General features: G+C 36.6%; 1 protein-coding gene across 1 annotated transcript in view; it reads right to left on the bottom strand.

Moving 5' to 3' along the window:
* LOC136027284 (NAD-dependent protein deacetylase Sirt6-like) overlaps positions 1-15,149 on the bottom strand; it is a 39,031-nt gene that overhangs the window by 12,062 nt on the left and 11,820 nt on the right. Inside the window, exons 3-6 of the mRNA XM_065704375.1 lie at positions 15,032-15,101; positions 6,179-6,351; positions 4,541-4,714; positions 3,204-3,327 (exon numbers count right to left, since the gene is read on the bottom strand). Of these exons, the coding sequence (XP_065560447.1) occupies positions 3,204-3,327; positions 4,541-4,714; positions 6,179-6,351; positions 15,032-15,101 (541 nt within the window). The remainder of the gene's footprint in view (positions 1-3,203; positions 3,328-4,540; positions 4,715-6,178; positions 6,352-15,031; positions 15,102-15,149) is intronic.

Raw genomic sequence — 15,149 nt, 5'->3', positions numbered from 1 at the left:
AAGAGTTGAAGGGAGGGGGAGAGTAGATAACCTATTTTCAGGATACCCTCGATATCATATCATAAATGGATAGAAATTAAATAAACGACACAGGTATTTCAAATAAAGATTATAATAGTAGCTGCAACATAATAAAGAGCAAACCATGGTCCACAGAACTAGGAATTTTAAAAACGGACCTTTAACGAAATTGTTAAGTTACTCAGATGTTTCATATATTTTTATATTTCCGATATATTCTCATATACTTATTTTAAAAATATCTTTATATTTTTAAAATGAAATTTTGCTTCATGAAAGTGAAGAGCAATGTTAAAACCTTAACACTACCATACATATGGAGATGGGGAGAGGGAGAGCTGAGCCACCATACTCCCACTCCCTCCATATCCCTTATACTACCACTCTTTATGCTAAGCTTCAGCTTAAAGTTTATCGATATTACAAATAGTATTTATAATATTTATGAAAATTTACCGTTTAACTAAGCTCCCTCGCCTATAAGAAAAAGAGCGACCCGTGTCAATAAAACTGAAACTCTTAAACAAAGAAATTTCGATGACAATATTTACAAAAAAAGCTTCCACATATGATAATTATTAACTTTATAGTTGCTCATAAAAAATAACTAGCTAAAGAAACTTTGTAGGATTTTATACAAAAAAAGGGGGAAACGCCTCCAAAAGGAATGAAATCTCAATGAAGATTACGCAAAGGAATTCAACGTGTCTAAAAGTCCTAGAGAGTGAGTTTCAAAATCAGATCTAACTGGCTGAGAACCAAAAAAATGTTAAGCGTCCCTTCCCCTTTTTTAGGTACAACCCCCACTACAAGAAAATTTGACAGGATCCATACCAGCCCAACCTCTCTTCATTTGTAGAAATATATTTTGATTGATTGTGAAATATGAGAGGTGGGGGGCATGTCTCCTCTAATTACGGAAACAGTGTTTTTAACTGAAAAAAATTAGGTTCTAAGCAACGAAGAATTGTTGCAAAACGAGGAGCTCAAGCATATAGGTCTTGCCTCATATTTAGAAAACTTTTGATTCATCAAACAGTAACGAACTGTAAGTGAGCGACCCGGCTCAACAGTAACCGAAACTCTAAAAAACTATCTGCAATAATGTGGAATTTCGTATTTTTTGCCGGAAGAAAGATCACGGATGCGTGTCTATTTTTTTTTCTTTCCCAGAGGTGATCGCATCAACCCAGTAGGCCTAGAATATCATGAAAAGGCTCATTCGAACGGAAATTGAAGTCCTAGTGCCCTTTTTAAGTGACCAAAACATTAGTGGGCAACTAGGCCCCCTCCCACACTGCTTTTATCCCAAAGTAACCCGATCAAAATTTTGAGATAGCCATTTTGTTCAGTGAAAATCTAATAACTATGTCTTTAGGTGTAAAATGACCCCCCCAACATTCCCCGGGGGAAGGGCTGCAAGTTTGTAAAATTTTTGAACAAATTTCCCATTGTTTACATATAGTATTTGTTATTGGGAAGTATACAGTCCTTTTTTTTTTTTGGGGGGGGGTGTGTTCCTGGAGTGGATTTCTATGGGGAAAACCTTCCATGGGGAGGGACATTTCTGGGGAGTGAGTATTCCAGGAGAAAAGGTTGGGGAGTTTTGACAGAATTACTATACGAAATTCTTTTTAATTGTCTTACATTCTTTTTGCCAAATTTTCTTTTATGTGGAGATGTTCCGGGGGAATTATCCAGGGGCTTTTTTTCGCGTGTTTTATATTCTAGGAAATAATTTCCAAGGAAGTGGAATTATTCTGGAGTGATCGAAAACCACTTAGAGATTAAAGTCTTATTCAAATGAAAGAATACAAGGAGCATTTTTCAGGGTGAATCGTCCACGCAATTTTACAAAGAGGGGAGATTCTCAGCGAGGATGGAACTGTCTGGAGGGAATTTGACAGGGGGGAGGGGCGTGCACTTTACATTGTATGAAATTTCCACGAGGAGCTTTCCGTGAGGGGGAGGGGTATATTTCATAGAGGGTGAGCCAGATTTACCGGTATTATTTGAAAAACGAACGCTAAAGTTTGAATGTTTACGAAAATTGAAACCCGTGGGCCGTTTAATTAGAATAGGAAACTTTTTTAAAAGTGCTAACAGCCTTATTGTAAAGAGCAAGGTATTGAGGAGGGGGCAGCCCTTCATATCCGGAATAAATCTGCCAAAATAAATATGCAGATTCTGGCTTAACTTTTCACGTACGGTGAGCCAAATTCGAGCTTGCATTAGTTGAAAAACGTTCAAAAATTAAATAATAATAATAAAAAAATAGCTGAAAGTAAGGAGCGACATTAAGACTTAAAACAAATAGAAATTATTCCGTATATGAAAGGGGCTGTCCCATCCTCAACGTCTCGCTCTTTACGTTAAAGCTTCGTTGAGAAAAAGAGTCAAACATTAGCGTAAAGAGCGAGGCGTTGAGAAGGGGACTGTCCCTTTCATATACTGAGTAATTTCTGTTCGTTTTAAATTTAAATGTCGCTCCTTACTTTCAGTTAAAAACTTGTCAAAAAAAATTATTATGTAAAGCAAGCACAGGCAGATGAGCCCTACTCTACAAAGCACAGTTAAACAAACGTTATACTTTAGCATAAAGAACAGGGATTTCAGGCCGGCGGTGGCCCCACTAATATTAGATTAGTTTGGACAGAATATTGAAAACGAACAGAAATATTTCTTTTTCAAACGATGGTAAAGAGCAACACTAAAACTAAAACGAACAAAAAATATCCTATACATGAGAGCGGCTGCCAACTCCCCGACTGCCACTCTCTTAAGCTAAAGTGACTTTTCTTTCCTCAGCATGTCAAGAATTATTGCTCTTGAACAAGAGGAATGTAATAATTATTAGCATTTTTTATCACCGCTTAGTGAATGATAGGGCTTATTTACACTCAATTGCTTGAAATAATGAATTTAATATCTAATTCCTTTTGAAAGGTAAATAAAAAACCCGCAGTTATCAGCTGACTGCATCTTTTTACTCTAAAATGCTTTCAGTAAAGAACTCATCACAGTTTAGCTTAAAGAGACATTTTAAGTTTTACTGTCGTTCTTTGAGTTTTTTAAACACATATTCCATTTAAAGAGAGCAAAGAGCTACAAACATCCGTAAAATAGTAGGAATAACCGACAGGAAAAGAAAGAGAGTAAAAGAGGAGGTAGATAAGACTTACGTGTTTTGTTGGTTGAAGATTGCAAATGACAAGACGACCTCCATTTTTCTTAGCTAAGAGTGGTAAATTGCCGGCAGGAACAATTTGTAGAGTCGTACCAAAGCAAATACTGAGAGTAGCGGATCTTAAAGTAAATAGAAATAATAATGAGAAAAAATACTATTAAACTTTAACTTACTTTCATGCAAAGGTAATTTGTTAGTTAATTTGTAATTGGTTAGAATGATGCAAATCTCCATACCATATATGCGTCGTTCATAATCTTAGCGTTCAATTTGAATATTTGGTATTTTATTAAAATTAATACACTTGCCTTATGCCTGAGTTGTGACTATAACACAATACGTAGCGTGCACATCTCATATGTTGGAAAATATTGGCTTTTCTTGAGAAGGAAAGAAAAAACAACATTATCACTTACACTTGATCATAAAAACGCCCGAACAAACTAAGAAACAAAAACAAGACAGGGGTTAATCAAGGTGGCAATAGCCAGAATTTTTAACTGCATTCTGTGGTTTATTTATACTTGTGTGATTTTTTAGGTGATTTGAAAAATATGGTGCTTATTAAAAATTTGGATCACAAAATTTAGAACATAGACTCTAACAGGACCAAAAGCTGTAGATCCCTTCCTAAAGACGCAATAAAACACTAGAAACCCTTAAATCAGCAGTAGCAAAACATTTATGTGGTGGGGAACATTTATTTCCCATCATAACATAATGTTTGATCAAATAAAATTAATTAATGATTGCGCTGGGCTGTTACAATGTTCCAGAGAGATTACGTAAATAATCTCTAGAAGGATTATTATAAACAGAGATGAAGGAGAATACAGATTAAATCTGACGTATTGTAGTCTAAAAAAAAAAAAAAAAAAAAAAAAAAAAGACCGAGACTTTATATGCAAGCAACCACGAAGAAGATAATTTTTTTTGAATGGTCTTGTAAATATTTGTTTTGGATCTTCAAAAAAGAGACTAGCACGCTGACAATTCAAAATAAACTTCAATTGCAGCAAAACGAATGATAAAGGAACATTTTCGACTGCTTCACCAGCCAATCTTTAAAGTTCATTACCAGAATTGTAAAACTAACCAGGAGGTCAACTGAAAAACTGATAGAGTAAAGTCAACGTTAAGTTGAGTCAACGTTGGTACATAACGTTTCGGAGTCTTCTCGCTGACAAATAGGGCGACTGCGTGTATCCCATAGGGGTATAAGCACAATTAACTATCACAGGAAATAGGAATTTCTGCCTGTGGGCAAGCACTTTCAGAGTCATCAAGTTTACTTAAGTTACTAGTACTGATGAAATAATAATTCAGGAATACCTTGCGTGGAGATCAGCCTGGCGCAAGTCCAACTCAGGTAATTCGTGCTCCCAATCAAGTATAGTATCCCTGAGAACACCTCTACAGGCCAAATTGTTTGATTTTTTCCCCGTGCATCGTTTCCCGATTTCTTTCTGTCCAACTGTCGTCACACATGACTTTCTTACCCATTCCCTAAAAAACAATACAGATGCACACTAAAAAAACAACAACAAAAAGAACACGATATAAAAACACAATACCTTTACTAGGTAAACACTTTATTACCACATTTTCTGTATCAAAAATAATTTTCTGTTTTTATTATCCCCATCCACTTTTCTCTAAATGATTAAAGGGAAATAACCTTCAGCAAAATTATATTCAATTATCTCTTTTGATTTACTACCACTAAAGAACATTTTTAAAGTTTCTTCTTGCAGTTGGAAGTACTCGAAACATTTTTCATTAAAAGGATGAAAAAGCCTTTATAAAGATTGAGCTTCTTTCTTTTTTTTGCAGAACAGTCTAGTGAAGACCCATGTGATGCACGTCTATTGTCTTAACAGAGACGGGGCTTTCCTTCGCATCGAAAAACGGTACTACTACGACTACCACAGGCCACCTGAGGGCAACTTAAAGGCACTTTTACTTTATTTCTATCTTTGGCCACGTATAGCCTTAGACCCACAAAGTGTTGTAGTCCTTATTTTGCGATTCAAGATAGACCAGAAGCATTATGGCATAGACAAAGTAAAGACAAGCTGTCATTGCTAACGCTAATCTATCATAAATAGTTTGCATCCATTTTCTTGGAACAGTTCCTAAAGTATTACAAATAGAAAATTAAGCAATAGAAATTAAAATAAAATCCAATAAGAAAAAAAAATCAGCATAAAAACAAAAATTAACAATCCGCATCAACGAGCGAATTAAGTAATTCGTTAAAAAAATCCAGCTTTTCATAAATATTCATTTCTTAATTTACATAAAACTCTTAAACTAAACTCTCAAATCCATAATAGTCTTCAAAAGGCCTTTTAAACTCTCTTTGACCTCACACGTGGCTTCCTAAATAAAGCCATTGAGTTTGAAAAAAAAAGGCACCCTGATTGTTTATGGCCGAGCACTCATCAACTGAGCCGTTCACTAAAACACTACTTACATTTTGGAAATATTAGCAACAAAAAATTTATCGACAGCTATCTTAGAATGTTCACTAAGGGTAAAAAAGAGTTGATGCTACAAAATATCAAAATAATTTTGACTTCTAAATATTCAATAAGTTTTTAAGGAGCCAGTTAAACCGATTTTACACTAAAATTTACTCAAGTACATTCTCGGTACTCAGTCACAGATACAAATTAAAATCAACTTGGATAGTTTCTTGACCGAGCGAGAGGTGTCATAAGTTCAAAACAAGCAATTACCTTCTTCTAAATTTTGTCTACTTGTTTTATACGCAAAATCCATTTGTCTTCTAAACAGGCTTATTTTTAATGAAGTACTAACCTGAGAAACCGAAATTACACTTATAATTATCTTTTACTAACTAATCCAACTAATGAAGTTGACATAGAAATTTTAGTGATATCTTTTTCTTTTCCCATTATAGTTTAGAAGTAAGTTGAAAATATTCAAAATTACACTTTAATTTACCTGTTGCACCTACTACACCTGTCAACGAACATATTGCCATGAACCTCAGATAGGAATTTTCGTTCAAGACCTGATCGAAGGTGAAGACCGTCAATATTCTGGCTAATCACATGATGAACTCTTCCAGCCTTTGCCAGGGCTACCAGTGCCATGTGAGTTTTAGTTGGTTTAGCCTTAAATACATTTATCAGGTTAGAACTGGGAGCAACAGGGCAAAGAGCACGCATTTTTTAAAAATACATTTCAATAAGTTTTTCGAAAAATGCACTGGAGGGAAAGACTGAGAGAAATAGAAGAGAGAGAGAGAGAGAGAGAGAGAGAGAGAGAGAGAGAGAGAGAGAGAGAGAGAGAGAGAGAGAGAGAGAGAGAGAGAGAGAGAGAGAGAGAGAGAGAGAGAGAGAGAGAGAGAGAGAGAGAGAGAGAGAGAGAGAGAGGAGAGAGAGAGAGAGAGAGAGAGAATAAAATATACTGATTCGAGATTTTAAAGCTTTCTCCCTAATTATAATTTACAAACTTAAATTCAACTCATTGGTTGTACAGTTCAACGACATCAATTTCCATTTCGACCGATATTTGCTATAACAATACATAAATCGTAATGGCAAACTTAAGAATTTGTTGGAGTCAGGGTCCGTACACCTGTTTTTATCACGGTATATTGTACTTGGCATTTTCACGTGTTAAACGACAACGTAGCTTCAAAGTTCCGCTACCACTTGAAAATGAACAACAATATAGTGGCGCATGGAGGGAAGCATTGAACACTCCAACGAAACCTCTTTGGTTAATATTATGTGCCTTTTTAATTAATTAAACGAGAAATAATTGTGTATATATGTGTTTATTTTTCCTCGAAATCGGCTAAATAGTTTTTTTTTTTTCTGAAACTGACATTTGCTGCATACTGACATATCCGGCCTCAAAAGAGTAATGCGTTCAGTATGAGAACCGACTTTGTCTCATTCTCAACTCTATTAAACCCAAATAACAATTAAATGCACAAACAAAAAGATGCAGACCTCTTATTGCTGTGGGCGACCATATTATAACGGCCGATTGTTAATTTTCTAAAACTGTTCTCAAATCTTATAAGTGAAAGCGGATCTCGTTTTCGATATAAAGGGCAATCAGGCGGCACATCTAAAAGCTATTCACAGATAAGTGTGAGTGCAAGTATGATTTGAATATGTCTGGCAATAAATAAAAGCTATTTCAGCAATATATTTTTTTTTCATTGATGTTCTTCAGAAAAGGTTCCTTCCATTCCTGAATGAGAAATAAAAAAAAAAAAAAACAAGTTTGTTTTAACTGAAAGTAAGGAGCGACATTAAAACTTAAAATGAACAGAAATTACTTCGTATATGAAAGGGACTGCTTCCTCATCAACGCCCGGTCTTTACGCTAAAGTTTGACACTTTCTCTCGATTTTTCTTTTTAAAACAGTAAAAAACTTTAGCGTAAAGAGCGGGGCGTTGATGAGGAAGCAGCCCCTTTCATATACGAAATAATTTCTGTTCGTTTTAAGTTTTAATGTCGCTCCCTACTTTCAGTTAAAAAAACTTGTTTTTTTTTAAATTTAATTTCTGAACGTTTTTTGAATCAATGCATATTTTGATTTTGGCTCTCCGCAGAGGAATAATTAAAACGAAATTTGCATTTTTTTTTTGGCTAAATGGCTTTCTCATAATTTTGATCGAATGATTTTGAGAAAAAAAGAGCGGGGGAGGAAGCCTACTCGCCCTCCGATTTTTTGGTTAATAAAAAAGGCTACTAGAACTTTTAATTTTTTACGAATCTTTTTATTAGTAAAAGATTTACGTAACTTATAAATTAGCTTACGTAAAGAACTTTTGTATTCTCATGTTTTTATTACATATATGAAGGAGTTCGCCCCCTCGTCAGTACCTCGCTCTTTACACTAAAGCTTAAAATTTGTCCCAAGTCATTAAGAATGACCCCTGAATCACAAAAGCCGTAGAATAAATAGTTGAAATTACTAAAAATACTTTAGCGTAAAAAGCGAGGTATTGGGAGGAGGTGAGCCCCTCATATTGGTAAAAATTTCTGTTTGTTTTAAGTTTTAATGCTGTTCCTTACTTCCAGCTGAAAAAAAACTTTTTCATATTTATTTTTTCATTGTTTTTTTTTAATAATGCTAGTAAATCCTGCGCTCCCTTAATGGAAATTTTCTTCCCCCATGACAAATTCTCGATGGAAAGTTTCCCCAACATATCCCCCTCTTCTCAACCCCTCCCCCAACCAAAAAAATTTTCCTGAAAACGCCTGTACACTTCCCAATAACCGTTACTATATGTAAGCACTTGTCAAAGTTTGTAACTTGTTGCCCCTCCCACGGGGACTGTGGGGGAGTAAGTCGTCCCCAAAGACATAGTTATAAGGTTTTTCGACTACGCTGAATAAAATGGCTATCTCAGAATTTTGATCCGTTGACTTTGTGAAAATAATTAGCGTGGGAGGGGGCCTAGGTGCCCTCCAATTTGTTGGTCACTTAAAAAGGACACTATAACTTTTCATTTCCGTTAGAATGACCCCTCTCGCAACATTCTAGGACAACTGGGTCGATACGATCACCTCTGGGAAAAAAAAAACAAAAAAAAAACAAACAAACAAATAAACACGCATCCGTGATCTGCCTTCGGGCAGAAAATACAAAATTCCACATATTTGTAGATAGGAGCTTGAAACTTCTACAGTAGGGTTCTCTGATACGCTGAATATGATGGTGTGATTTTCGTTAAGATTCTATGAATTTTAGGGGGTGTTTCCCCATATTTTCTAAAAAACGCAAATTTTCTCAGGCTCGTAACTTTTGATGGGTAAGACTAAACTTGATGAAACTTATATATTTAAAATCAGCATTAAAATGCAATTCTTGTGATGTAGCTATTGATATAAAATTCCACTTTTTAGAGTTTTGATTACTATTGAGCCGGGTCGCTCCTTACTACAGTTCGTTACCACAAACTGTTTGATTATTTGTCCATTGGACTGCTCTTCTCAAAGGCCTTTTACGGTTTGGTAATGCTAAGATACCTTCTGAACATATTTTACTCCCCTTCTTAAGTAAGAATACCAATTTTGGTTAAGATCCGCATGTTTTTTATGCAAGGGCTGTGTGCCAGCACACTCGCCATGCTCATACTTTCTTTCCTAAAGATGCTTTGACTAAGGGTATGCTAAGGGTATGATCTATAATTCCGATATTTCTAAGGCTCATTGTTATTTTTATATCCCAGCATTGATCCTTTAGGTTTTTTGCTTTCTTAGATACTTATGTTCTGGTCTCTTCTATCTTCAAACTAAAACTGTGCCTATTTCGTTCATCAGCGCATACAGTAGGGTATAGTAATGTCTTCTAGTATTTTTAAATTTTGTATTTCTAAATAACACTTTTTCTATGTATTTAAAAACTTTGATTGAGGTCTCTCACCTTGCCTATGGCAACATTTTTTTTAGAAATTAGTTTGTCTAAACTTCGTCTCTTGTGGATTGCTAATTAAGTTTCATTTTATTGAACTAAAATCAGTATTTCACTTGATGTTGATAGATACGAGCATCTTTCTCTTTATATTCCTTTCTCTACTAGTCTAGATTCTGTGGTTGGGTATTGCCCTCACTAAAACCTTACAACCATTTGGGAGCATGGTGACCACGATGCTGGGGTGATCCAGATTGCTTATCTACCATTCTTACCAATCGAGTAAAATGCAATCATATTGTCATTGGTAAGCTTTATTCAACCTTTTCCGGTCATTCTGTTCTTTAATTTTTGGGATTTACCCTATTTTTCAGAGAAAAGATTTTGGTGGTATCCGATTTTCATATTTTCGTTGTTGTAAGGTTCTTCTGTATCTTTCCCGTCGATATTAAAACAGAAAAATAGTAAACAACAGCCAAATATTGTAAAGAAGCTGACTGGCCTATGATGGGCTGTCCTAAATAGTCTATTTGCATTTATTGAGTCACCACAGTTTTATCTGCGGTTCATTGACATTCTTTAGTGCTTCAAGTACTTCCCCATTTTTTATTATGTTTTTACTCCAATATTTATCTTCTTGATTTAAGTAACAAATAAAGATGGGTATTATTATCACTATTTTTTATTGTCCATTATTATTGTTATTACTTGCCATTAACAGAGATATTAAATGATAAGTAATAACAATTACTTGACTACATCTGTAACAGTTACAGATAATAAATGGCAGTAAAACCCACATGGTGTGTGCCCAGGAGGTAAACAGGATTGCCCTATTGGCTCTCTCAGGCCACAACTGACGGTCCCAAGTCAGTAAAGTGGTGAGGGTTGGTCGACAGGCTAATAGCCTGTCACCGTTAATGATGACAATTAATCACCGTAATTAATGACAATAAATAAAGATGGGTATTATTATCACTATTTTTTATTGTCCATTATTATTGTTATTACTTGCCATTAACAGAGATATTAAATGATAAGTAATAACAATTACTTGACTACATCTGTAACAGTTACAGATAATAAATGGCAGTAAAACCCACATGGTGTGTGCCCAGGAGGTAAACAGGATTGCCCTATTGGCTCTCTCAGGCCACAACTGACGGTCCCAAGTCAGTAAAGTGGTGAGGGTTGGTCGACAGGCTAATAGCCTGTCACCGTAAAAAAACAATTATTACTGAATCAACGACAAATAGACTCGGAACTTCGACTGATCTTGAGATACCGAGCCCTAAACGCCCCCGGACATGACTTTTGACTACGAAAGATGCTTTTCAAATTGGATTTTGGAATGTTAGAATGATTAACCCAAATACTCAGTCGGTTCGTATAAACAACGTGATGAAAACTCTTGACAAGTATCGAATCGATATAGCTGCACTATCTGAGACACAAATTCCACAGTTTGTGACTCTTGAGTGTGAGAACTATCATGTGCTTAGTTGTGGGAAAGAATGTATTAAAGCGGGTGGAGTGGCACTAGCTCTAAGTGGTGCAGCAAATAAATGCCTTCTTGATTGGGAACCAATTAATGATCGTATCCTGAGAGCGTATTTTGCGACTACTTAGGCAAAAGCGATGTATATTTTCATTTTCAGGATTCCAATCCTGGCTGCAACCAGGATTATGCACTAACGGTGATTGCTTCTCATGGACTTGGTGAAATCAGTAAAAATGGAATGAGACTGATTGATTATTGCGTCACTAATGACATGATTGTAGGAGGTACATCGTATCCCCACAAGACTACCCACAAATACACGTGGAAATCACCCGATGGTACCCCTGGAAACCAGATCGACCATATACTAATCAGCAAGCGAAGAAGAAGGTCGCTTAAAGATGTCAGAGCTTACCGCGGAGCCGATTGCTTCTCTGACCATCAACTAGTTATATCCCCATGCAAAATTAAGTTAAAGGCGGTGAAAAAAGTGAAAGTTACCGTTAAGAAATTTGATATCCAGAAGTTCCATGATAAGACTATTCGCCAAAGATATAATCGTGCACTAGAAAATAGGTTCACAGCTTTGAGCCTCGATGACTCTGACGAAACAAGTTCAGAATGTCTTTAGAAATCAGTATCAGAGTGCCTAAAAGATGCTGCAGTGGAAGTTCTTGGATATAAGAAAAGAAAGAAGGAAAAGTGGATTAGTGAAGAAACTTGGTAGCTGATTCAGGAAAGAACAAATCTGAAAGCTCTTGTTCACAAATACTCACCAAGTCATTCATCTAGTCAGCCTAGCAATAGGCAATACTGTGTTAGTTTAAAACAGCAGTATAAATTTGCCCATAAGCGAGTGAAAATGTCTGCCAGAAATGACAAGAGAACTTATGCTGAGAACATAGAAGCTGAGGCAGAAAGAGCAGCCGGCCGGGGTGATAGTAAAACCGTTTATATGCTTACTGAGAAGCTTTCCGGCGCGCAAACAAACCCTTGCCCCTTCATAGAGGATAAAAGCGGGCAGCTGCTTACCAATGAGGTAGATGTCCAAACCATTGGAGTGAATTTTCTAGGATGTTCTGAACCAGCCAATACCCCATGAGCCACTGTCGGTCCCTGATGTGCCCCTATTTAACTTGGATATCTATTCGGGCCCCATCCTCTTTCAGAAAGTTGTTATAGCCCTGAAGTCGCTAAAAAATGGGAAAGCAGCCAGATGTGATGGAGTCCTTCTGGAGCTGTTGAAATATGAAAAAAAAGCTCTCGCTGGCCCACTATTTAAGCTGCTTGGTAAGGTGTGGGACGACGAGGCTGTCCCTCATGATTGGAATAAATACATTATCGATAAACTCTTCAAGAAAGGTCGAAAAACATCATGTGATAACTGGAGAGGCATCACACTCCAGTCAGCCGGAAGTATAAGTTTTATGTCAGATATACTTAGTAGAATGCAGACTAAAGTGGAAAAAATTTTAAGCGATGAGCAACGTGATTTCCGCCCAAATCGTTCTTGCTGCGACCTGATATTTAGCTTACATGTTTTACTGGAGGAATCAAACGAATGGCAAGTGCAGATTATTTTAGTGTTTATAGACTTCATGAAAGCATGTGACTCTGTGCACCGAGAGGCAATGTGGAAAATTCTCCTAGCGTATGGAATGCCTCCGAAAATTGTGAATATGATTAAATCCATGTATGCTGCACAGGTTTGTGCAGTCCAGATGGAAAATGGGCTGTCAGAGTGGCTCCCTGTTGAGTCCAGTGTACGTCAAGGATGTTTACTATCTCCAATATTATTCGCAATACTTATTGATTTTGTTCTTCGAGCTTGCCACTTTAGAGGAGGCATACAACTAAGAACTGAGCATCAAATACATGACTGCGATTTCGCTGACGATATTTTTCTTAGATAGCCCACTGCCAAGGCGACATTCAACGTAATCTGAATGAATTAGCAGCAAAAGCCACCCCTATGGGCCTGAAGATTAATGTTAATAAAACGATAAGTATGTTAAACGCAGTTGTGACGACCATTGCAGCTTGGATTCGACACGCAGGCACTGATACAGAAGAGGTTAGAGAATTTAAGTACATCGGTAGTACAATTACCCAAGATGGGAACTGTGACAGAGACGTCTTGCTACGCATAGTGTATGCAGGTGGAGCATTTTCTCAGCTGAAGAATATTTGGAGATGCAGACACTTCTCTCCGAAGTTGAAATTGCGATTGTTTAAGAGTAATGAACTCTCTGTACTTTTATATGGATGCGAGTCTTGGAGCCTTTAAAAGAATACTGATAAAAGACTACTTGGCTTCGAGAATAATTGTCTGCGTAGAATCCTTACGGTACATTGGACCGATAGAGTAACAAATACCCAGATTAGGGATGATACCAAATAACCACTGGTGACCGACGAGATCAGAATGAGAAGATGGAAGTATTGGGGGCATATGACCCATATGAGCGAAGCACGCCTCCCACACGATTTATGGTGTTGGACCCCACCCGGCATTCGAAGGAGTGGAAGACAACGCAGTACACTTGGTAGATCCCTGGAGAAAGAAGCAACGAGTCTCAGAACCACTTTGAAAGAACTTTGGTCTTTGGCACAAGATCGGTCAATTTGGAGGTCAACCATCGCTGCCCAATGCACCCCCAGGCGTACTAAAATATTCAAACTGAAAAGTTTCAGGAAAGAAACCCACAAGGGAACAATTCAGCGCCTTCCTCTAGATGACAACAAAAACACCCAGGCAAAGAAGTTCAAAATGTTGTCATATTTACAAAAAGAATGACCTTTGTTTGAAAAAAACCTACATCCTGTGATTCTTATCCTATATGATCAACTTTTTGCCCCTCCCTTCCCCCAAACGGAATTATGCAGGCACCATAGCTTGATCCTGTTAAATATGTTAAACATCTTTCATGCAGGGACCTAGCTATTGATTCTTCCTAGATGTGGGAGAGGGGAAGGAGGAGAATTTACGATCTTCTGTCAGAGCCTTAACTCGTTTTTCAGAATTGTTCTTTGAGAGAGAGAGAGAGAACGAGGGGGGGGGATAATGTCTCTTTGGTCTCCCCTTGACCAGCCTACACTTTTAGATAATTATTTCATTTCCACCTAAAGAGCAGATACCTAATTTGCGATTAGAATGCAATTTTCACACCGAGCTGTAGGAATGAATTCATCTTCCAATTTTTGCGTTTACTTTGCGTTTACCAATTTATTACTTATGTCTTAACTTGTGCGCAAAGTTTACCAATAAGAGTGGCATGTACAATAGCACTCATGAATGAATAAGTCTTGCACTTCAGATAAGTAGTACCATCAATACTTTGTTTTTTTTAAGACAATCTAATAGTTTTTAATTCCTATTCGGAAGAAGCACTTTTACAGATTCAGAAACAACCTGCTAATTCCCTTTCTTTTAAATGCCGTTTCAGTGCTGTTTACAACATATTTTGAAATTATTCAAACTAGGCATATGAGATTTTTGAAAAAAAAAAAAAACTTGAAACAAAGGGTTTTGCTGCATGCAATGTAAAACTTGAAAATTGTTGCTGAAAAAGTAAAAAACAACGTTGCCACGTGGCTAAAGACATAAGCTTCCGATCGGAATAGAAAAGCTTGCAGGGAGCTGCAGAAAATGTTAAAAACCTTTCCTTGTATCTATCTTTCTATCTGCTTCTCTTTATGCTGAGTAAACAACTAAACTGTTTAGGTCAGAAACATGTTTAAACCTCCAAAATCACCACAGCAAAAAAAAGGAAGAAATGTAATGTTACAGCCCTTGAATTAAAGCAAGCAAAGGAAAAAATAGAATTTGTTCTAAACATAGAGTTGACAAAACTGATTGGCCAAATATAATCCTACCACAGCCTGAATTTAGACCTCTCGTTTATAGACTTACTTCGTTAAAAGAAATGTTAATATCAGGCTTCTCTCCCTTTTCTTCCAGTGTCCAAACTCCTTTTGGGCCTCTAAAAGAAGGAAAACAAATCAAAGGACTTAAGGCAAAAATTAAGAAA

This window comes from Artemia franciscana, chromosome 5 (assembly GCF_032884065.1).
Source record: "Artemia franciscana chromosome 5, ASM3288406v1, whole genome shotgun sequence".
Lineage (NCBI taxonomy): Eukaryota > Metazoa > Arthropoda > Branchiopoda > Anostraca > Artemiidae > Artemia > Artemia franciscana.
This window is presented reverse-complemented; position numbering and strand designations above follow the sequence as displayed.